General features: G+C 47.5%; 2 protein-coding genes and 1 long non-coding RNA gene across 3 annotated transcripts in view; 1 reads left to right on the top strand and 2 right to left on the bottom strand.

The window, feature by feature from the left end:
• Window positions 1-22660, top strand: part of LOC136045758 (uncharacterized) — a 152821-nt gene that overhangs the window by 23114 nt on the left and 107047 nt on the right. The window lies entirely within an intron of this gene.
• TPST1 (tyrosylprotein sulfotransferase 1) overlaps window positions 1-22660 on the bottom strand; it is a 150107-nt gene that overhangs the window by 23352 nt on the left and 104095 nt on the right. The window lies entirely within an intron of this gene.
• Window positions 1-22660, bottom strand: part of LRRC75A (leucine rich repeat containing 75A) — a 47537-nt gene that overhangs the window by 12330 nt on the left and 12547 nt on the right. Inside the window, exons 2-3 of the mRNA XM_065731850.1 lie at window positions 20454-20582; window positions 7662-7774 (exon numbers count right to left, since the gene is read on the bottom strand). Coding sequence (XP_065587922.1) covers window positions 7662-7774; window positions 20454-20582 — 242 coding nt within the window. The remainder of the gene's footprint in view (window positions 1-7661; window positions 7775-20453; window positions 20583-22660) is intronic.

Here is a 22660-nt window from a genome sequence, read left to right as displayed (position 1 = left end):
TGGACAACCTAGATGAGTGCATGACATAATGGGTTTTTTTCCCCCCCCATTTTTTCCCACTTTTTGCCTCATTCAGACACGGGAACACGTCGTGCTTAATTACAAAGCATTTGACTTGAAGGGAACAAGTCCCGTGTGTGTATGGGTCACTGTGGGGTGAGCTGGGACCTCATCACAACACTTTCATCACTCCCAGCATTTGCATCCCTGTTTAAAAAGCATTATTCTCATACAAATTGGGCAGCAACAAACTGAAAAAGCAGAGCAGGAGCACAGCCCCAAGCCCAGAGCTCATGTGATGCATGAGCTCACTCAGCACCTTCATTTACTAAACATGCACAGTGTGAAAGGGCTTTAAAATACCAACCCAATGCTCTATCAAAGCTCCACCGTAAAGCTTGATCCTCTTAATTGGGGAACATAGCCAGGGGCTGCCCAAGAGCCAGCTGTATCAGGCACTTCTTGCAACAGAAAGGAATAGGGCAGCAGCTGCTTGGGACAAGGCAACCCATCACAGGGTGCTTGGAGGGCTTCCAAGGAGGGGAGGATGTATGTGGGGGGAGCTAATTATCCCACCAGCCGGTTCCTCATTTAATAACAATTCCTTCTAGTTGCTTTCCTGAGTTTCAAGGGTAGATTCAGACAGTGTACCAAAAGCAAATCTAATTTCCACTCCCTCCAGACCCAGAGGAAGTGGAGGAGTAATTACTAAATAGAAAAAAAATAATCACACTTTTAATAGTTAAAGCCTTCTCTAATCAGGCACGGAACCAGGAAATGCATTCAGAGAGTGAGGAACATCAGTGGAGCTGCTGGTCCTCCTCACCCCCCACAAGGAGGAAAAAGGAACCTGAGCACAGCTCCAGATCCCTTCAAGCCAATTATCACCTACAGATGTTCCCTCCAAGGGGAGGAAAGCCCTGGTGCTGTAAATCACCTCCTTCCACCTTCACTGCCAGGAAAGATTTCTTCTCCTTTCAGAGATTTTCTTCCACTTCTGGCTGTCAGTTCATTTGTTCAAGCTGGGAAGAGCAGAGGCAATTCAAGCATTTGTCAAAAAATAAAAAAAAATAAAAAGTCAGTATTAGATGGTGGAAAAAAAGAAAAATAAATGGTGCTCCACCGTTTAGGTTAATTGTTTTAAATCCTGGAGCATCCCAGTAGGCTTGCAGAGGGCAACACGGGGAGAGGGCTCAATTTACAGTGACTGAATGGAAAACACAAAGCCCCTTCCAACACTACATCTTGCACGCACCCGGATGGCGTTTCATTATGCATGCATAATTTACTGTTTAGCTCCAACAGGCTTAAAAATTAGGTCTGTGTGGCAGAGGGAGCAGCCCCGGTGAGCTGTGATGTGCTGCTGCAGGGCTGCGTGGGTGAGGGGAGCACAAGGCTGAAATTGGAATCAATGGAAATCCTCATTGCCATGCATAGAATAACGACCACGCGTTTGCATGCACCGTGCTCCACAAATGAGAAATCCTGAATGCTGCATGGGGAAGGACTCCAACGCTGGGAGATGCATTGAGCTCCGCTGCAGGGCAGGGTTCTGGCTGCCCTATAGGACACATGAACCCAAATCCCAGCCAAAAATCAGAGCTGGCTGTCACCTTCTTGCAAAATGTCCCTACCAGGAGCTATTTCAGGCAGGAGAAAGCTCTCCAAAGAGCCACTTGCTGTCCACAAGCAAAGGGGTGCTGCCCATAGCAGTGGCTGAGGCAAATCACCTATTTCTATGCCAAATGACACCAATCCAAATTAGTACCCAGCTTAGAGCAAATGTTTCTGGCTTGGATGGATGCTGGACTGACCTCACATGGCACACGGCCTCTTTCTTCTCCCCAGCTGCTCTGCCTGAGTGCTGCATAACCATTGTTCTTCCCCCATAGGTTCATAGGTTAAAGCCCAACTTGGCTTTAAGTTTGCAAATTCACATCCAGGCTCATCTCCTAATGACCACTGGCATACTCATGTTCTGAAGTCTTGAAAGATTCACAGGGCAGCCATGGTACTTTCTGATAGCACCCTGCTCCTTGCCCACAACCAGGAAAGCTCTGCAAGCAGAAATTCATCAGCTTCCAAAAAGCATTTTTTGATATGCAGTGTTGGGATTTTTGGCCTGTTCAATCACATCTATCCAAATATCTTGAAGGTGTGAAGCCCCTGCACACTCACACTACGATCACCAGCAACATAGAAGCTGGGAGGAACCTTTCTTTAGACACTCCAACCCAATTCCAATGAACAGATCTGGCACGTACAGAGGCACAGCATCCCTCACCCACACTGGATCTCATCCCAGCAAACTGCTCCTGTGCAATATTAAAGGCAACACCACACCCTTCAGAGCCACACCAGCCCATGAGCAACCTGCTGGCCTGCAACAAACAGCTTGATGGAGCAGCTGGCCTCTGCCAGATGATATAAACCCATGAGCATCTGGGAAATTAAAGTGCTACCTCCATCTCTGTTGCACAAAATGGGCCCCAGGATGAGCAGTGCTGGATAGGAAAACAGAGGGCAGTGACCTGGAGCCATCCCTCCCACCAGATGCTGCTGCAGAAGTAATTCATTTCCACCCTACAATTTTCTATCTGGTGGTCAGATAACTCACAAATAAAAGAATGGGGGATTTGCCACCTGCTGATCCTCTCCACTGGGATCATCTTGCAGTGTGCCGATACCCCAAGAATCATAAGATCATTAATAAAATCATTCAGACTGGAAAAGACCTCTCAGATCCCCAAGCTCAACCCCACACCAGCGTGCCCACTGACCACATCCCCATGGTCCTTAACACCTCCAGAACTTCCTTCTGTTTGTTTCTAGTTGCATCAAAGCTTTGATGTGAGCAAGCTGCAAACAGCACAACCTGACCCCTCTGGTTTGGTCCAGTGTCCTTCTGCAATGTACCACAAAAGGGGAGGGAGGCAGGCAGGTTGATCTGGTCTATTTACAACTTGCAAAATCAAGAGCTGCAGGTAAAACTTGTAAAACAGGTGAATTTTGCCTTCTTTTATAATTATGAAAACATTCTTTGTTTCAAAGAGATCATTAAAAAGACCTTCAAGTGTTCCCAGTCTGCTGCCTGCTGCAGGCACTGCCCATCAAACACCTGAAAGGTCTAGAAGAACATACCCAGTGCCATTTTCCAGCAGAATAACTTCAAAATGCCATGAAGAGCAGAAAGGTCACAGAGGTGGGAAAGCTTAAAAAATAATCCTGCAAATGCCAGCTGGCTTTCCTCCTCCTTCCCTACAGGGCAGGCACAGTGCTGGCTGAGCCACACAGCTCCACTGCTGCTTCCTCTGGAGGAATCAGAGCTTATCACCATTCCTTGATGCTGCTGCTCTTACAGCCAGGGCAAGGAGCAGTGGGAGAGGTCATGAATAGTGCAGAGTGCCTTGAGCAGAGAGCTTTGCCTGAGAAAAGAGCTCTAGGAGAAATGCTGAGTGAGCCACGGTGACGCGTTATGTGGGATGCTGAGTGCATCGATGCTCAGCATGGAGACACTTGGGCAGACCAAGCACCCAGTGGGACCCTGCACGACCTCCCCTTGTCTCCCACTCTCTCAAAACCATCACTCCCATCCACTTCACACCAGCTATTCCCATCCAATGAATCCATCCTGCTGTTCCTTGATTACCCCTTCTGCACCACCCAGGGGACACCATGATATGATGTGAAACCCTTCTGGTTCCCATTTGGTATTTCTTGGCTGCTCTATCTTGGCCAGGAATGGGTTTGAGAGCTGAAGCACAGCAACAGAGACTAAATCCTGATTTCCAAGGCTCTTGGTACAGCCAAAAATACAGTATGATGAGATCAGAGATGGACTCTCCTTCACTTTTAGGGCAATTAACAGAAAAGACAGTAAATAAATGCAGCATTTCTGATGTTCCAGGAGGCACATAAGGACAAGCTCCACTCTGCCCTATCTCCTATTACAACACCATGCACAGCAGCCAGCACTCAGCATCTGCCTGGAAACAAATTGCTCCTGCCTGCAGGCAGCCTTGGAAATCACCTGCACTGACTGCAAAGCAATCTGCAACACAGCCCAGCAGCATGGCAAAGGACAGCCTCCCAACATGGGCTTGTTCCATGTGTTGGACCACACAGTCCTCACATCACCTCCTCCCACCATTGGGTGTGGGCTGGGGGCTCTGAAGGGATTATTTGTTGCAGGAGCTTTGACTTCTGCCATCACTTGCCTACGGACTCCCAGCACTGCCAAGGATTTCCATCCACAAACATTCAGTCACTCTCTGTTTACAAAGGGAAGGGCACAATATTCATGCACCAGGCTTCCCCATTGTCAAAACTCCCTCCCCCCCAAAAAAAGTCTTCTTTTGCTTCACTAGAGCTTTGTACAGAAACACAAGCAGACACTGCAGCAAGGATGAGCAATTGGCAGCCAGCATTCCTCCAGAACAGAGAAGTTTTGTGCTCTCAATGAAATCAGGAGTGGGATGTGAAAAGACCTCTAAGATCATCCAGTCCAACCATCCCACCACGTCAACAGAATAGAGTTATGGAATCATTAAGGTTGGAAAGGAGTTATGGGCACCAGGTGAAGAGGAGGTGGGCAAACAGAGGAAGCCGAGCTGAATGCTCTTCGCTCATTGTCTCCTACCAATCATTTAAAGCTGTTTAACCTCCATGAGGTACACCACTGAGTCAAAATACACTTCTAACAAAGGCAAAAATCAGCAGACCTCCTTTCACTTCCTCTCCCCTTCCTTTGGGCAGGCTGAAGAGAAATATAAAAGAAGGGTCTGTTAGGAGATCAGACACGGCGGGGATGGGCTGATGGTTGGACTGGATGATCTTAGTGGTCTTTTCTAACCTTCATGAACTGATGATAGGCCAAAAGGAAATGGTTTCAAACTAGAAGAGGGGAAATTTAGGTTAGATACAAGAAAAAGTCCTTTACTATCAGGGTACTGAGGCTCTGCTCAGGCTGCCCAGAGTGGTGGTGGTGGATCCCCACCCCTGGAGACAGCCAAGGTCAGGCTGGAGGGGCTCTGAGCACCTGGTAGAGCTTTGGGTGCTCCTGTACATTGCAGAGAGTGGGATCAGGTGGCCTTCAGGGGTCTCTCCCTACTCAATTCTATGATTCATCCTCAAAGTGCACATGTAGAAGCTCTTCTCTAAAGATAATGTGTCCTGACTCAACTGGTTGGAAATATTGCTTGAGCACTGCCTGGAAATAAAAAAAAAAAGATAAAACACAGTCCTTCCTGCAAAGGTTCAGTTAAAATATTCTGGTGGTAAAATATGTAGGATGCTTCCCAGCCATTTCAATGAGAAGAGTCACCTGGCACTGAAATGGTGCTGAATTCTCCAAGGGAAGAAACTGACTGTTGTTACAATGAAAAAGAGGAATTCTCTGACCCTAAAGAAAAATTCCCAAGCATCTTTGACACTGAAGCTCAATGGGAAGCATTCCTCCTCAGTGAAATGCATCTTGCTGGTATGTTCCCACATCTCCTGTAATACCCTGGGAAACAAAGCACAGAGGGGTGGCATGGCTGCAGAGGTCACTTGGTTTGAGGAGAGCTGGCTGGGACAGGCTGAGTGTGTGGGTGCTACAGATGGGAGCTGGGACCTCTGCCCCACACAGGGGCAAAATACTTCCAAATTATGGCTTCAGTGGTAATGAAAAGGGAGCAAGGCACATTTCCAGCTACCACCAGAAGGTATTTCTTATTCCAGGGATTTATACTCCCAGCACACAGGCAGTAACATCCTACAAAAAGGGCCTTAAACTGTGCCTATAATTGCCATAATACAATAAGAAGCACAGCAATGATAGCAGGGTAACCAAGTCCTAGGCTGCAGCAAGTGTGGATACAGAAACAAAGAAAAACTGCTTACCCTTGGAAGACCTCAGATACATAGGTATCCCCAGCAAGATACCCTTGCCTCCACTACCAGCCCTTAAATGAGGTCTGGGAAGGGGGTGGATCCTCACTCCACACCTTCTGGTCATTCAGGTACACTGCATGCACCTGGGCTCCCCTGGGTTGGCCTTGTCTTCCCACTAGGTGATTGATCTCTGCTTCAAGCCATGACAGGATTTCTAGCATTTAGCTACAGTGGGTGTAGTGGGCTGGGTTGGGGATCTTAGAGGTCTCTTCCAGACCTAATGATTCTGTAATTCAGTGAGGAGTATGGCAACAGCTATGAAATGCCTGCTTGCTGCATCCACTCCATTCACACCAACACCCACACAGGGACAGAAATGTCAGCCAGTTCAGACACCTTTACGATTACAGACATCCCCCATCTCAGAGATTTACGTCCCATCCAAGTAGAATTTCCTAACTTGTCCCAAGAGAAAAATGATGGATACTGAGTCACAAAACTTGCAGAACTGAAGGAAATCATCACTGCCCAAGTGGCAAACCATGAGCCAAAATGTGCAAGGTGGGTGCTGGAGGATAGCAATATTATTCTGCACCAGTGGGGTATTCCCAGGGGCGTGGGGCAGTCCCTTAGCCAAACCCAGCAGCTGTTGTGATAACAGCACAGATCAGTACTAGCAAGAGTATTCCTGGAGTGAACCAGGAGCAATGTCATTTTTCCACTGAATGACATTATAGCACAAGGCGTAACGAAGCTGGAATGTGTTCTAGCATTGACTGGCACTACTCATTGGGCAGAGATGAAAGAATGCTCTGTTTAAACTGGAATTCAGCCCAACAAGAAAGAGTAATGAAACAATAAAAGGGCTTTGGGACTGAAATGGAGAGATGTGGGCAGGAACCACACAACGGAGGTGGCTTCAGCTTAGGGCTGGGAGAAATGCAGCACAGAGCATCACAGCTGCTGACAATTGGATTTGGAGAAGCAGTGTGGGCATTAGAGCCAGCTGCTAATTACATTGCAGAGCAGAAGGGGAGTGTTGTTGGGTTGTGGATGGCCAGTGGACACATGCAAAAGAAAGAGTGAGTAAACATAGTATTGGAAAGTCACTTAAACATCTGACAGCAAAGCTGAGTCAAGCCAAGGCTGGTGACAGGATGCCCATGGGGGCCACACAGGGCACTTGCAAAGACAGCAGGGAGCAAGGGACACCGAGTCAGGTCTCTGGGAGGTGTGGTCCTAATCCTGTTTGCCCTTTATTCCCTGAGTCTGCTTTCCTCCCCTCTTCTCTTTTCAGACTGAGCTTTTTCATGGGATTAGTCTCTTGCTACGGCTACAGATAGCATCTGCTACACCAAGAACAAAAACTCTCTCGGGATCATAAGCAAACACCTGGATACAAATCCTAACCCTGCCAGATTGCAGTTTCTTTTGCATTTCTCACTTCTCTCACTTCCTTCAAAAATTACATATGTAATGCATAACCTCACTGAAAGCAAAGTGACTTTTCCATTCCCATCAACTTCTTTCAGAGGTTTTAGGATCCATGCTCCAGGACATCATTGGCCAAGATAATTTGCTGAAGGCACTGGGACATCTATTCTCCATTTATTCTCATGGCTGGACACTACTGGGCTGATTTCCAGTGCATCAAAGATGCAATGGGGAACGGAAAGTAGAAAATGGGAAAATGCCTCTGGTTGAGCATGCAGGAAATTGGTGACCCGATGACACATGGAAGCAGCAATGGGATGGAGATCTATGGGTGGTTTTGAGAGCCAACTCACCAGGACTGTGGCTTCCTCTTCATGATGCCTTGACGTCTCCACTGTGAGTGGGGGCTGAGGTGGTAGGTGAGCTGCCGGCAGAGCTTCTCCATGGCCCCAATGTTGTCCCCCTCCTGCAAAGACAACAGGAAGATGACAGATGAGGTGGCTGCACCATGACCATCCTTCCCATGGGGTGCTCTAGCCCTTCTGGGAGCTGGCATGTCATGAGGGACTATGCTAAAATTGTAAGGAAGGAGGACAAAAGAATCCCAAACACTGATTGCTGGGATGCTGCAAGGACTGAATGTTGTACCAACAACATGTTGTTGTTCATGGATGGGATTCTTCTGCAAATCCATCTCCAAACACAGGTGAAGGCTGCAAGCAGCAGCTGCCTTGCTGGGAATCGCAGTCATAGGAACATCAAGGTTGGAAAGACCAAAAGCACCCAGTCTGACCTTCAATTCACGTCTGTGACCTCTTTAGACCATGTCCCTCAGTATCACATCCTTACTTTTCTTGAAAACACCCAGAGATGATGATTCCACCACCTCCCTGGGCAGCCTGTGCCAATACCTCACCTGTCAAAGACTCATACAAAAGGAAGTGCCCATCATGTGTCCATTGCCATTGAAACCATTTTACAAAAGAACCCAAAGAGGTTTGGTGAGCTGATGGAGATCTCAGGAAGAGTGCTCATCAGAAACTCCCCAACTAGCTATTTGCTAGGAAAAAGAGCTCTAAGGAAAGCAGTGATTTTGATGGAGTCTTTTCAATTACAGTTAAAATTTCTGCGCAAATGGATAGCACGAAAATGAGAATGGATTGACTCAAAAAAGTTTAGTATCTCTGAATTTGGTCTTAGGAATTCGTTCTCAGCTCACCACTGCTCTTTATTCATGCTGATTGCTCAAGGTCTTGCCCTGTGACAAGGGTGCTGCTGGAGATGCCACATCTTGCCCATCAGAATCCCCAATTATTGCTGCCCTCCTGTGCCCTCCCTCAGCTGGGCTGGGAGCTGAGTGCTTTGCAGTGTGATTTATGCAGTGTGTTCTCCCACCTCACCTCGCAGTCAGTGAAGCACGACAGGCTCTATAAAGACATTATAAATGTTAAACTAACCAAGGAGCAATGTGGATTTTGACTAATCACATCTGGGTGTGCAGGGAAACAATTCCATCAGGTTCTTCTCAAGCAAAAAAAAAAAAAAAAGCAAACCCCAAACAAAAAACAAACAGGGGGCACATCTGCAGGAGCAGAAATATCACCATAGGTCCCTATTTTTCATCACCACATTTAACATCACACTTAACTTTAAACAAAGGGTTTTATCCCATAGATTTTGATTTAGTTAGACGTCAGTGTTTAGCACTGGGAAGAACACACAGCCCAACCCAGGGGCTGCTTACTTGGTTGGACCTGCCAAAGCCACCAGGACCCAACACTCTCAGCAGTGCATGGAACAGCATTACTATGGGGCTGGGCTTTAAAACCCAAGTACAAAAGCCACCCTGCGCTTCCCACCTCGGGCTTCCCACAACCTGCTTGCCAAAGCAGTGACACAATTGAAGTCGTGCCAAAAACAGAGCTGGACGTTCACACTGCAGTTTAAACAAAGTGTTTTTTCCCAGTTTATTATGCAGGTCTATCAGGAAATAATCAAAGTTGGCACACGCCCTGGTGGGACTGAGCCCAAAAGTTTGTTTGGAAACTGATGTGTGTGCAGGAAGCTCAACCTCACTTCCCTTTGAATGGGGAGTGGTGGACAGAGGGGCTTCCTGCACACACAGCAATCCCCCACTCCTTCCCTGCTCAGTCCAACACAAGTCTCTGGGTTTTTGTGGTCGGAAGGCACAAAAAATCTCTGCCTGCAAGAACTGAAAGGCACAGCATATGTGGGAGATATGATGCTGAGCGTGGGACAAGGGGAGAGCAGAGGTTCAGCCCTGCACAGGGCCCCTCTCCCCTCCTCCAGCCCTTGGAGGAGGAGATTCATGAGGCTGCAATCCCTTAACCAAATGCAGCTGGGGCAGCCACGGCCATGCTGCCCTCCTGGGATTGTGATGGGAAGCAAAGGGGTGACACCATGGGAGAGAAAACATCAGTGAGCTGAGATTTGTTCTTGCCGGGGCTCAACAGTGGCCAGTTCCCTGCATAGAATAACCCAAGCTGGAAGGGACCCATCAGGATGATCAAATCCATGCTGGGTGGCAGGGCCAGAGTGGGTTTGGGATCATGGGCAGAGGGACCCAATCCTGCTGGCATCACTGTGATGGGAACACATTGCCATCAGCCCATTGGGGTGAGGGTGGTTCCAAAAATGGCTCCATGAGAAGAGAGACAGGGTTGGGTAATAACCAGGTGTGGGTTTGAGCTGGGAGGGAGAGCAGTGTCATGGGTTTGGATGGGAAAGGATGAACGAGGCTGAAGCTGTCAGTGTTTCAGCAAATGTCACATATCTGCCCACCTCACTCCTTGTAGTGTCTTGCAATAAAGACACGATAGCAGATACTTTTATTTTCATTAAGAACCCCCATCATCCACTCCTCCCCCAGCAGCAGAGCCTGGGGGGCAGCCCTGTGTTAAATGGGTCAGTGGTAATGACTGGAGAGCTGTGACAAAGCCCTCCTGCTGCAGCACAGCAGGGTGCCGGCCCAAATTAGAACAATTAGCCATGTCCCACGACAGGTTTTCACTGGCATTATTACACAGTCCCATGTTGCTGTCACTCCCAATCAATCTCCGGGCAAGAAAAGGTGCTGCACTGCAGATCTTAATGTGTGACAAGCCCTACAAACCAGGATTTGAGCTTAATTAAGCTCTGCCTGTGTACAACCCACTGTAACCACTGCCCAGGGAGGCCTTGCTCATCCTGGGAGCACCACTCCCTGCCCATCAAATATTTGGTGCATAGGCCCCCAAACAAGATGTTTTCTTTCCATATGGTTCAGTGGAAGTCAACCCTTACAACATGACCTATTTCATACCCCTAAACAAGGGAGGAGCCGACAGATTTATTTGCCTTGGCTGATTAGCTAGGATTCTCCTTCCTTTCCTTCAGGTTATTCCTAATAATCCAAATAGTTTGGATTATTATGGAGAAAGAAAGCAGTCAAGAGAAAAAATCATTCTCACAACGGTAAACAGAGCCATTACTCAGTAGCACAAAGACATAAAATAGCGAGAGATGGATCATCCTAAATGGTTTTTGGCACACATCAGAGCAGTTATTACAAATTAGCAGGCAGCCAAGAAGAGCAAACCCCAGCAAACCACGCTGGGATTGGAAAGAAATGGCAACAAAACAAACCTGCTCCCACCTCATTTACCTGCAAACACGAAACGTAAAATACTGAGCCAAGGAAGGAAGGCTTTTCTTTGCAAAACACCCATGAAGCAAAAGTGATTCAGCCACTGTTTATAGAGATCCACAAGGAAATATGTGCAGTAGGGAAGGGAAAGGTTTCAGCACTTGGGTCCCTCCCTAAGTGCCTCAGCAACATTTGGAGGAATGAAGCCAGAACTGTGATGCATTCAGTGGTGACTTATTCTTCTTTTTTGACATTTGGATGGCTGCAGCAGGATCCTGGCACACAAAGTGGCCTTGACCTGGCTCCTGGACTTCTCACCTACATCCCTTCCCGTGACACCTATGAATGACCCTGCCCCAAAGGATGTGGCTCCCCAAAGGGCTTTCCCCACACCACATTATCCTGCTTTGATGAAACCAGCACTGCCAAGCTTAAGATGCCTTCCCTTTTGATGTAGTCATGCGGAACTGAAGTCATCTAATGGGTTTCTGGTTTTCTTTTTCTCCTCTGTGTCATAGCACAGGGCTGAATCGCAGTCTATTGTTGCTTGCAGACATCTGCGGGCAGAGCAGCGCCAGATTTGCCTTTTGAAGCCCAGTGGGAGTTTTCTTCAGCAGCCAGACAAGTACCCTTGTCTTGCCCAACCTCCCATAGGCACACATCTCTGGGGCTGAGACCAGCATCATCCTATGGCTTCTGTAGGGGAAGGATGCACCCCTGAATTAATTTGCACTATGAAATGGACAAGATAGGACCAGATAGAAGAAAATGAAGGTCTTCTGTATGAGAAGATTTGCCTTCATGCAGGAAAAATGGTTTTTTTTTTGTTTGTTTTTTTGTTTTGTACATGGGAAATTCAGGTTTGGGATTGCTAGCCCCTCTTAACATGGCTCCAGCAGCCATGTCCATCCAAACTCCTCTTACATCCCCTCCCATCATCCACAGAGCAGCAGAAGCCTCCAGAGGTCATCAAAAAGTCAAGAAAAATAAATCAGCTCCAAGTTTCCCACTGCAAAAGAGCACTTGGTGGTGGAGCCAGCTCTGTGGGGTGCAGGATTTGGGCCATGGACTTGGGAACAGCCAGAGAGACCCTATCAAAGCACCGTACACCACTGGTTCCCTTTCTGGGAGCCAACCCCTTTTTGTATTTTACAGTGAACATTGCTGACTTCCCAGGAACTCAGTAGAGCATCCAGCAAGATGCTACATCTTATTTCTAGTCATCTAACATAGGGATGTTTCTGTATACAGCTGTCTTAGATATTAGGAAGGGGTTTGTAGGAAATTCTACTGAGGGCGCTTTGAATGTTGCGTAGAAATAGAGATGCACATAAATAGGAGTAGCACAGAAATGCAATGGAAAAACGGCAAGCAGAGCTCCAGATGCCGTTTGGAAAAAGGACTTTGGATGAGGACAACTCCCTTCCTTCTGGTTTACTCTAGTGGAGGAAGAGCAAATCCCAAGGCAGCACTGGGCGCTCACCCGTGGTTATCACCGGGTGTTAAAGACCATCTCAATTAAATCTTGGCCCAAATTAGGACCTGGTGATGCTGCAGCAGTAGCAGAGCACTGAGAGAACAAATTTGAAGAAACAAAGAAAAGAAGTAGAAGCCAATTTTGCAACCTTAATGCTGCCATAAGAAGTGTTCAACACTCGCCTTGACAAAAGGCCGAAGTACAACACGATGGATTGGGTGTTGACATACTGAAATGAAAAGCAAGGCACAATAGGGCTTATCAAAAGGACCAGAAGTACAAGATGAATGGGATTGCGTTGACTCAGGAAGTTATTTAAAAGAATTCGAGAGTAATATTACACATGGACTTTGGAGAAGCAATTAAAGAAGGTAATAAAATTCAAGGTGAAGGATGGCCCTGAGGGGAGCATGTGAAATAAAGGGAAATTGCAGAGAGGAATATAACAATCTTGAGCAAGATCTACTGGAGGGCACCCAGCCCAGCTCCTGCTGTGGAGGATAAATGAGCAGCCATCAAAACAGGGTGGGGAACAGCCAGGGACCTGCACTGAGCACCAAGCTCAGGATTTGGTTCCATGTCATAAACCACTGAAACATTAACGTAGAATGTTTTGGGTCAGAAAGGATCTTAAATATCAGGTTCCAACCCCCTTGAATGAGGGCATGGAAAGGGGAGATCAAGTCCCCACTGCACTGGTACCAAATAACCCAGAGTGTCAGGTAGCAACTTGCTGGACTTTGACCAGAAATCACAGTCCCTGCTATTCAAGAGCAATCACTGAACGTCCCTCTGGCAGCCTCTCAGTCTTCAAGACCTTGGCTACTTGCATTTCTTCATTCCCTTCCACCCGGCAGAGACGGAGCAGCGGTGTCACCCCTGTGAGGAGCTGTCACGTGCACGTGCCCTGGGGAAGGACATGAATACCCACTGGGTGCTCTTGCTCCATCAGCACACCAGTCCCATGGCTTTTTACCCACCCCAAATCCACAATCCAGCAAAGAAGGTGAAATCTGGGGCACAAGCAGAACAAAGAGCGGTGAAGTGCTGGCACAGGCTGCCCAGAGAGGCTGTGGATGCTTCATCCCTGAAGGTTTTCAAGGTCAGCTTGGATGGAGCTGTGGGCAACCTGGTCTAGTATCAGATCTGGATGTTGATGGGCAGGGAGGTTGGAGCTTGGTGATCCTTGGGGTAACTCAAGGCATTCTATGATTCTATTGAAGAGATTTTTCTGCATGGCTCACTCCTCTGCCCTTCCATCCCCATCTCCCCATATTCCTCAGACACTGGGGAACTGTCCCTGCAATGGAATCATGCAATCTTCTAGAGCACCTTTTTGGGTGAATACTGAGTGGGGTTTTCCTGTGAGTCCAGTGTGCCTGTAGCAAATTCCTTAGCAGCATGCTGTCAACACTCTGAGAACGTCAGCAAATCCTCCTTATTAAACCATCCATTTCTGCAAACCCCTGCTGCCAGCAGACCGTTTACTCACTTAATATTCACATCTGTGGGAGTGAGATTCAACCCGATATTAAAACATCCATCCATGTGCCCAAGGCACCCAGGACAGAACCTGTGAGCAGCCATAAAAAATCCCAACACGTGCTCCAGGTACACCAAGCCACTCCACGAGGGCAATCAATAAGCTTCCTTCCTACATGGTAAATTATGTTCTGATTAAAAGCTAAATGAGACGAACTCCAATGTCAATTACCATCAGAAAACATCAATAAAACACACTGCTATAGTTTAATGAGCTACCTGGTTCTCCATCCATCATTTCCCCTCAGGGACACTTGGCTTTATCTGGAGAGGCTGCAGGTGGGGTGTGTGGGATGGGAACAACTCAGTCTCGTGGTAGTGGACTCATCCATGTGACATCAGCTGTGGGCAAGGCTCTTCTGCCAGGGGTGAGGTGTGAGGGGACACCTCCTGGAACGTGCCACAAAGCCCCACACACCCACAGGACTGCAAACACTCTTTCAATTTATCAAGCAGCACATGGCACTGTTCACAAGATAACCCATGACTGACAGCTCTACTGAGAAAAGCTCAGTAAATGCCTTCTTCCATCATCCATCCTCTCTTGTCGTATTTTTTCCAGTCAATATTCCACAATTTGAGATTCTCTGGGTGTAAGAGGCAGGACCAGAAAAAATCTGCTTGGCCCAAACTCATTTTATGGCACGGATTGCACATGAGCACCTCTTAGACTTGCTTCCCATGTGACATTTTTTGGAGGGGAGCAATGCATTGAGTATGAGACCACGGACTTGGCTCAGATATGGGGTGGCTGAATCCCAAACAAGACAAAATGATGAGCCCCAACCCACCAGACAGATATTAGAGCCTTCTCCAGGAGATTTCACCAACACCAGAAGGGAGCTCTGCTAGCTGTTACCAGGATCTCACAACATTTTGTTGTCCACCATGAAGGGAGAACACTAAGATGCAAGGGGAGAGCAGCACAACCACGGGCTTCAACTGTGCCCATTAATGAGCATCAGTGGGAGAGCCAAAGGTGGGTACACAGCAGAGACAGCTTGGGTTTATCATCTGCTGGTGGGGTTTTCTCTAGGAGAGAAGAAGTTGGGGAGAAACAGCTGGGAAAGAGGAGATGGGACATTTGCTGGGAGAACATTGTGAAAAGTCTTCTACTCTGGATTCCTTTCCTTAATCACCTGCTCCAGTCCCAACTTGTGCACCGAAGCCTTTGCACAGCACCTGACATTTTGGAGCTCGGCAAGATCCATCTCTGAGCTGACAAAATCCACCCTGCAGTGCTTGGGAGAGTTTGCAGACACCGGTGCAGCTGTTAGGAAAGGTCAACTTATTGTTATGGGAACTGAACCAGCATCAAGATTTTGGGTTGAAGCAATGCAAAACACAGAAAGATAAAAATACTGACAAGAGTTACCTTGCCCATACTGCATGGGACCAAGAGGATAAGCAGGGGGAAATAAAAATATAGAATTTATTACTTTTTTTTTTTTAATGCAAACCTCATCCAGCTTTTGCAATAACACAAATGTGTTCATCCAGCCTCCTACACCCAGAACGGTGCTGCAGCACTTCAGGACTGTGGAATCACAGATTCCCCATTCACTGCCCCCACATGGTATCATTTAGGTAGAGGGGATGAGAAAGGCTCCTTTGTCTCTCCACGCTGCAGAGAGAGCTGCACATGCTGCCGGGCCTTTGCCGAGTCCCACAAATGAATCAGAGCTTTTAATTCCAGGGGAATTCTTCCTGTTGCTGCTAACCATATGCTGATGGGTTTCCCCTGGCTCTCCTGCACTGAACACGCTGAAGAGCCATCATGTGCAGAAGTCTGTAACTGGGTTTCTGATTTCCATAAGGGAAAGGTAAGAAAAGAGTGAGGGACATTGCCTCTCCCTCTGCACCCCATTCCATATCAGAAAAAAATCAAATTTTTCCCGCAGTAAATTTGCTGGCACTGGTGCCATCACTGCCCATCTAGACCTCACCGTTATTCCCTTTTAGCCTTGATGTTAAAATAATTGCAAAGTGCAATTACCTTCAGTGCAATTTTCCCACATTTCCAGGGCACTCTGCTCAGCTTTAGATCGTGCACAAAGGCTTTTGAGAACATCTCTCTTTCTATAAAGAGCAGAGGGCACAACCCTTTAAATTGAGATAGAACCAGAGTTGTTAGTGGAGCCTGAGCTTCTCAGCCAGTTTCACGCTGCAGGATATTGTAATGTGTTGCAGATGTCTTAAATAACCAAGAGTGATCTTCAGACTTGAAGCAAAACTGACAAAAAAAAACCCCAAGGCATTAATATAGAATGCATTTGACTTAGCTGTATCCTCAACATTCTCTTTGCTTTTATATCAGATATTTGGGAGATTTATAGGTTTTTTGCTTGAATGCCCCTCAATGGGTCACTACTTTCTGTAGCTTATCCTGCTACAAAAATTAGTGTGACATCAGAAACTTGTCAAACAAATTAAATTCAAGAGCAAATACCAACAAACATGGTGGAGGAGCTGGGTTATGAGCTTGGTTTTGATGGTCATGGTATTCCAGTTATATTCACCCTGTGTGAGCTGAGTTTGTTAATACAAACACACCCACACATCACAGCACACAGTGCTGTAAATAAGAGAAAAGATGCTCATATTACTTCCAGCACAGCTCCATCAGAAATAACATGCTTTAAAAATGCAGGGCATCAAAACCCAACATCATCTTTAAGTCAAATCCTCGTACCCCAGGGCTGAAGATGAAACAGACCATTTCAATCAGGTTGTGATAACTACTTCTTCTTTATGCACTTTTTCTTGCTTTCATGGTTGATGATCCATATAATCAAACCCACACTGTAAACATGACCAATTTAGAGCTCATACAGAAAATCTGAGCCAGGGATGCATGGATTCTCAAATGACACAAAGTGAACAAGAAAAGGGACCTTCACTCTATGCAGCCCTACACAAGCAAACCCCACCCTGCTTCCCATCTCAGCCCATCACCTCCTTTTTTTACAGTGAGGAGACAGAAGACCACATTTTCATGCCAACCTCTTCATATCTAGCACTCTACAAATGGAGTTCCATATCTTGATGGGCTTGCAGAGGAGTGTATGGGAACTGCTGAATCACGGCCTGAACCACTGATTGGTCACCTGAGGTGAGCACCGAGTCAGCCATGGGGCCACAGGTGAAGGTGATATACCTGTGTGAGTGGAAGGGGTGGAGCCTGGCTCCACCTCTCCCAAACCCCATTTAAGGGCTGACCACCACCAGGGAAGGATCTCTTCTTGGAGATCCCTCCCACGTGGAGTTCCCTGTGAGCCTTGTCATCATAAAGGTGAGCCATCTTCTTTTTTGTATTATCTGTATACTGTTTATATAGAACTACTTAAAATATACCATCCCCTATACTATCTCCTTGCGGAATACCATCATTGGGAGTTATTTACCTTACAAGGAGCAGACAGGCAAAGCTGGATTGGGAATAGAGTTTTGCTCAGCAATTTGCCAGCCCTTAACACCACCATAGGCAGAAACATCTTCCTGCAAGCCCAGCCATGGGATGGAGATAAGCAAAGCCAACACTTCACCTTGCATTTACTCTGGCTTCTCCCCAGCACCTGTGAGGACCAGAGCAACCACTGCTCCAGGGCAGCAAGGGGAAAAGCAGCTTTCCCCCAAGGCCTCACTCTGTTCCCCCTCAAACCCTGCTCAGTGCTTATCCCACGTCCAGCAAGTCCTCGAGCAGGGGAAAGCCTGACTCACTCACTATCATGGTCATCAGTCATCCATGCATGTGGCTGCAGTCTATGGAAAAAAGAAACCACTTTAATTTTCCAATAGTTTATGGCCAGATATTCCTGCTGGCAAAAAGAGCTGAATTTTTTTTATTTTTATTTTTTAATGTGGGGGCCCTTTGCTGCTTGCACATTTGTGTTTTCAGCTCCTTTGCCTGGAACAAACCTAAATGGGGGTAAGAAAGATTTGGGGCATTGAGCAGCCCATGCCCAGCCATTGCCACCTTTCTTTGCTCCATTTCCCCATTCAGAGGATGACCCTGGACAGGCAGACATTGCACAGAGTGCCTGCAGTGCTGCGACCACCTCTTGAACCCACTGGGGTTTGGCAGTGGCTTGGCTGCAGGCTGTGCAGCAGAATTGTGTTCCCAAGCATTGCACTGGCTCCTTGCCATGGTGCTGGGGAGAGATAAAATACACAGCCCCAAGGTCAGGGCTGTGGGGAAGGAAACACTTGTTCAAATGTCTTTGATTGTATGCAAACGTCGGTCAAATTGCGTTATTCGTCTGCAATAGAGGACTGAACAAATCCAGCCCTTGACCTGCAGGGGATCCAGAAGAAGGCTGGTGCTCCTCTAGCAAAACTCACCCAAGCTCCAGCACCTCGAGGACCTCACAAGCACAGAGCACAGCCCGTGCTCCGAACACATGGCAATCCCTACAAGAGCAAACCCAAAGGGTTTCCAGGTTTGAACTCTCCAGCCTCCACCAGTCCAGGCTCAGCATTTCCCCTCACTGCTGGTTTGAATTTGATTGCTGGAAGCAGGAGCTGCTCAGCCACGTTGAAGAGTCCAGGCCAACTTTTCCTGGCCATGCAAAGCAGAATGTGTTTACTCAGAGCTCGGAAAATCCCATTCAGCTTTTGTTTTAGCTGGGAGGCCAAGGGATCACCTTTAAGTAAGGTGGTATAAATAGAGGCTGAGTATTGGGGTCTGCATCAATCCAAGCTTCCCACCTCCCTATGGGCAGATTCACAGCTGCCTCATCCTATACCTATATATAGGAGATATACATCCTATATCTCCTATATATAGGTATGTATATTTGTGCCAGGGGATGAAATGGATGCCTTTGGCTCCTGGCCCCAAGTGTGTCCTCACCCTCATGTGGGGCTGCCAAATCTCTGCCAAAGAAACATGGCAAGAGGTCTGGAGTCAAAGGGCTGGAAAATAGCCCAGGTGGTGAAGGCATACAGCCTGCTGGGGGACATAAAGAAAGTGGGAGGAGATGAGGATTGCATGCATTCAGCAAGCAGCATCTCATGCAGAAGAAGAGACCCAGTGCTGCATGGGTTGCCGTTTAAATGTGTTTAAAATCAGTTTTCCCCATTTTTCAATAGAGGTGGAGGTTATTAAGTGAAACATCCTCAGGGAATAGCAGTGAGTGAACCTCACAAATTTTTCAGGAAATGAAAGAGCAGCGAGCAGACGAGCAATGCTGCAGGTCCAGCTCAGACACCTGCCCTACAACATGGGCACGTCAGTCCTATGGATGGTCCCTTCCCCAAAAACAGCTCACAAATGCACGTGCATGGGATACAGAGTACAACACGTGTGTTCTTGGCAGAAATTCTGGGTCTGATGAGCTCATGCAGAGAGACACACAGCCCCTCGAGGAGCACTGGGACATCTGTGGTGCACAGGGTGGTCCTGATGCTGGGCTGGGTCTTGCTCTATATCCCCCCAGCTGCCCCCCACAGCCCTACAGGACCTATTGGAATGCAGATATCCCACCAGGACACCACTAACTCCTCCTCCATGCTTAGCAGAAAGCATCCCTCTGCCTCTTCCTACAGCTCACACCATTTCTTTCAAACACAATTTGATGCATGACACATCGCCAGGACACTGCACGTCGTTTTAGCGGAGCTGTGCCATCCTCCCAAATTTAAATGTAGGAGATTGAGGATGGGAGATAAAACTCCCAGATTCGCTGCCACCCACGTCTCCTGCGATCACGTCTGGCAGCTGCTGGTCTTCCCTCCTCCCCTCTCCCCATTATCCATTGCATTCTGAGCAATCAGACGTCTCGTAACACTCCTAAGCCTACGCTGTTTTCTGGATCAGACACTGACAATATTGTTTATTTAAAAGAAAAGCCCAGGGAGAGAGAAAAACCCTAATTATCCTAACAGCCAGCAGCCACGATGCAGAGTCGCATTTATCATGGAAGAGAAGTGAGCCAGCATGGGATTTCCATAAGCCCATACTGAGCTATTGCTGCCAGGGAGCAAATGGAGCTAAGAGGTTTGAAAGCCCCCATCTGCATGGGGTTGTGCTCACAGCAGAGCCCAACCAGCAGCACACAGACTGGGTTTGTTTGGAAACCTGGCCTTGCAGCACAGCCAAGGACTCTCTTTGTCATTTGGGGTCATGATGAATATTGCACAAAGGCAAGGAAGGATCTGGTGTCCTTGCAAGGCAGAAAGTGTGCGCAACAGGACAAGTTCTGTAGCACAGAAATGAGTCAAAGAAAGCAGAGAGAACTTGCAAAACCAAATGCCAAGACCCAAAGGACTTACATTAGGTTAATGCCACTACAGTAGCTGGAAAGCCCACTATCCTGCAATCAAACCACAATGTCTGAGCACATCCTCTCTGCCCAAAGATCCATCAGCAATGAATTAAGGAGGCTGCCTTCTGCCTGGCACTTGGCAAAGCTCTATGCTCCTAATGGTTATGTTTTCCAAGCCAGCGACTATGGGCTGTGACAAAGCTGTGTTACCTACCGGCTTGGGGCAGTGGATGTACCTAGCGAGGCTGATGATCAGGTCATGAGTAATTGGATCCACCAGGTTCCGAAAGCTGGCGTATCGATAGAGGACATCATCCAGAGAGGTAGACTCCATTCCTAAATCCTGCAAAGACAGGGTACAGGAGCAACATTAGGCACACTACCAAAGCCAATGGCTACACAGATCTTAAATTCACCTGCACTGATGGTCGTAGAATCATTGAGGATGGAGAAGACCTCGAAGAACACCAAATCCGATCACCATCCCATTCTCATCATGCCTATTAAACCACAAGGAGGGAGGAATGAGTCTAAACTTGCAGCAAGGAAAGCAGAAGGATAAACTCAGGAGCTAAGGGGTGATGAAGCACCAGAACAGACTGGGGAAGGGTGGAGACAGGGATGTGTCAGGAACAGTTCAGATGGAGCTGATGCTGCCCTGGGGAGGGTCAGACCTCCTGAGGGCCCCTCCATTGCTATTTTCTCTGATTCTCAATCTTTAGACATAATAATTTGAGGAATTTTGGCAGAGAACTCATCATTCTGTGAAAGACATTAGTGCACAGGGACAAGGAGAGGAAGGGCTATATATAGTGTATTCCATTTGCTTCAAGTATTTTATCTCCACAGTGTTTTGCTCTTCAAAATCAGGGGCTTCAACAGCACTCGGATGAATTCACATTACAACAAAGTTTTTCCTGACACCTCAAGAACTGAACAGCTCCCCGAGAAGCCTCACAGTATAGATACAGCCCTTACCCATACAAGTGCAGTAGGGTGGGATGAGTAGAACACAGGGACACCCAAAGGCAACTCTTCCAGCCCCTGTCCTCCCAGTAATGTGGGTCAGACTTGGGGATCTTAGATGTCTTTTCCAACTCCAATGATTCTACAACTGAGCAAATACCAGGTCAGAGGTGGATGTGCAAACAATGCTACCATAGGGGACAATCTGGGGGCTAAACAGCAGTAATCCTGCACATGCTGCTTTCAACACACTGGGATCTTTCAGGATCACACCAGGCTTAGCATCTCACCACTTTCTTTTGAGCATCTCAGAAGGCTGATGGTTTTTAGCTAAGATTAAAACACAGAACCAACCAATCTGAGCATTTCTCTCTCCAGGGAGATCTCACATCTTTCACTTGGAGCTTCCCCTCCTCCCTCCCCATACGCATTCCTTATGTGCAGATGTCTTTCTCAGCTGCTCCCTAAATCTCTCTGCCACACCAGCACTGTCTCTTCCCACCACATGTAATATTTTAAAGCCACTCAAGGCTGAAACTTGTCCGAGGCCAAGCGATGAGCTCATCTGCAATTTAATAACTCAGCACCAGCTCGTGCTGTCAGCAGCAAATCGCAAATCGTGAACTTGGGAGAACACGCCCAGCATCTGGCCCCAATCACAGGGGCTTTTACAGCATGCTTCTTTCCCCAGAGGATCCTTACCTGGACAGCAAGAGCAGCTTTCAAGTTGGAAGGGCACATGGGTGAAAAACGGTGATATTTGGGATCCAATGAGACTACAGCTATCTGGGATTTGGCTGGAGGGGTGTTTTTCTAGCATACGCCCAAAGAATTGCACAGGGCTGAGATGGTTTGGGGATGGTTTGTGGCAGGAGAGGGCGTATCTGCATCCCTGGTACCCTCATAAGCCCCGGCAGGAGGGAACCAGAGATCTCAGTGCCTTGTCCACCCACAACCAGTAGCCCTGTGCTGGTGGCCAAGTCGAGATCATGGCTGAAAGCAAAGCCCTTCTCAGCTCATCCTCCCTGCCCTCACCCATGCCCTTCCTGAAAAGTCTATAACTTGTTTCAAGCTTTAAGAGGCTCAGAGTAAAGTCAAGCTCCCTTTGGTCCCTGGGAGTGGTTCGCCAGCTGGGCTCACAGTACGGGATCACAACCCACTCTCTGCAATGTGAACCTAGTAGATTTCCAAATATGTTAATTAAACAAATAATAAAAGAAATAATAGTAAAAGACTGTGAAGAAAGAAGGAATTTAACTTGTAAATGAAGCAGGAAGAAAGAATGCCTCCTTGCAAAGCATCCAGCAAAGGAAAATTCCTGGGCACAGCGACAAAAGGCACCATTGAACCTGGTTCTTTCAGAAATCCAGCAGACCTGACTCCCTGCTTTTGCAAGCAACCACCAAGAAAGAGCTCAAAATGCTGCCCCAAACCCAAACTCAGAGTTCACCATTG

The sequence above is a fragment of the Cyrtonyx montezumae genome, unplaced genomic scaffold (genome assembly GCF_038088225.1).
Source record: "Cyrtonyx montezumae isolate F1298 unplaced genomic scaffold, pur_monq_1.0 scaffold_15, whole genome shotgun sequence".
Classification (NCBI taxonomy): Eukaryota; Metazoa; Chordata; class Aves; order Galliformes; family Odontophoridae; genus Cyrtonyx; species Cyrtonyx montezumae.
This window is presented reverse-complemented; position numbering and strand designations above follow the sequence as displayed.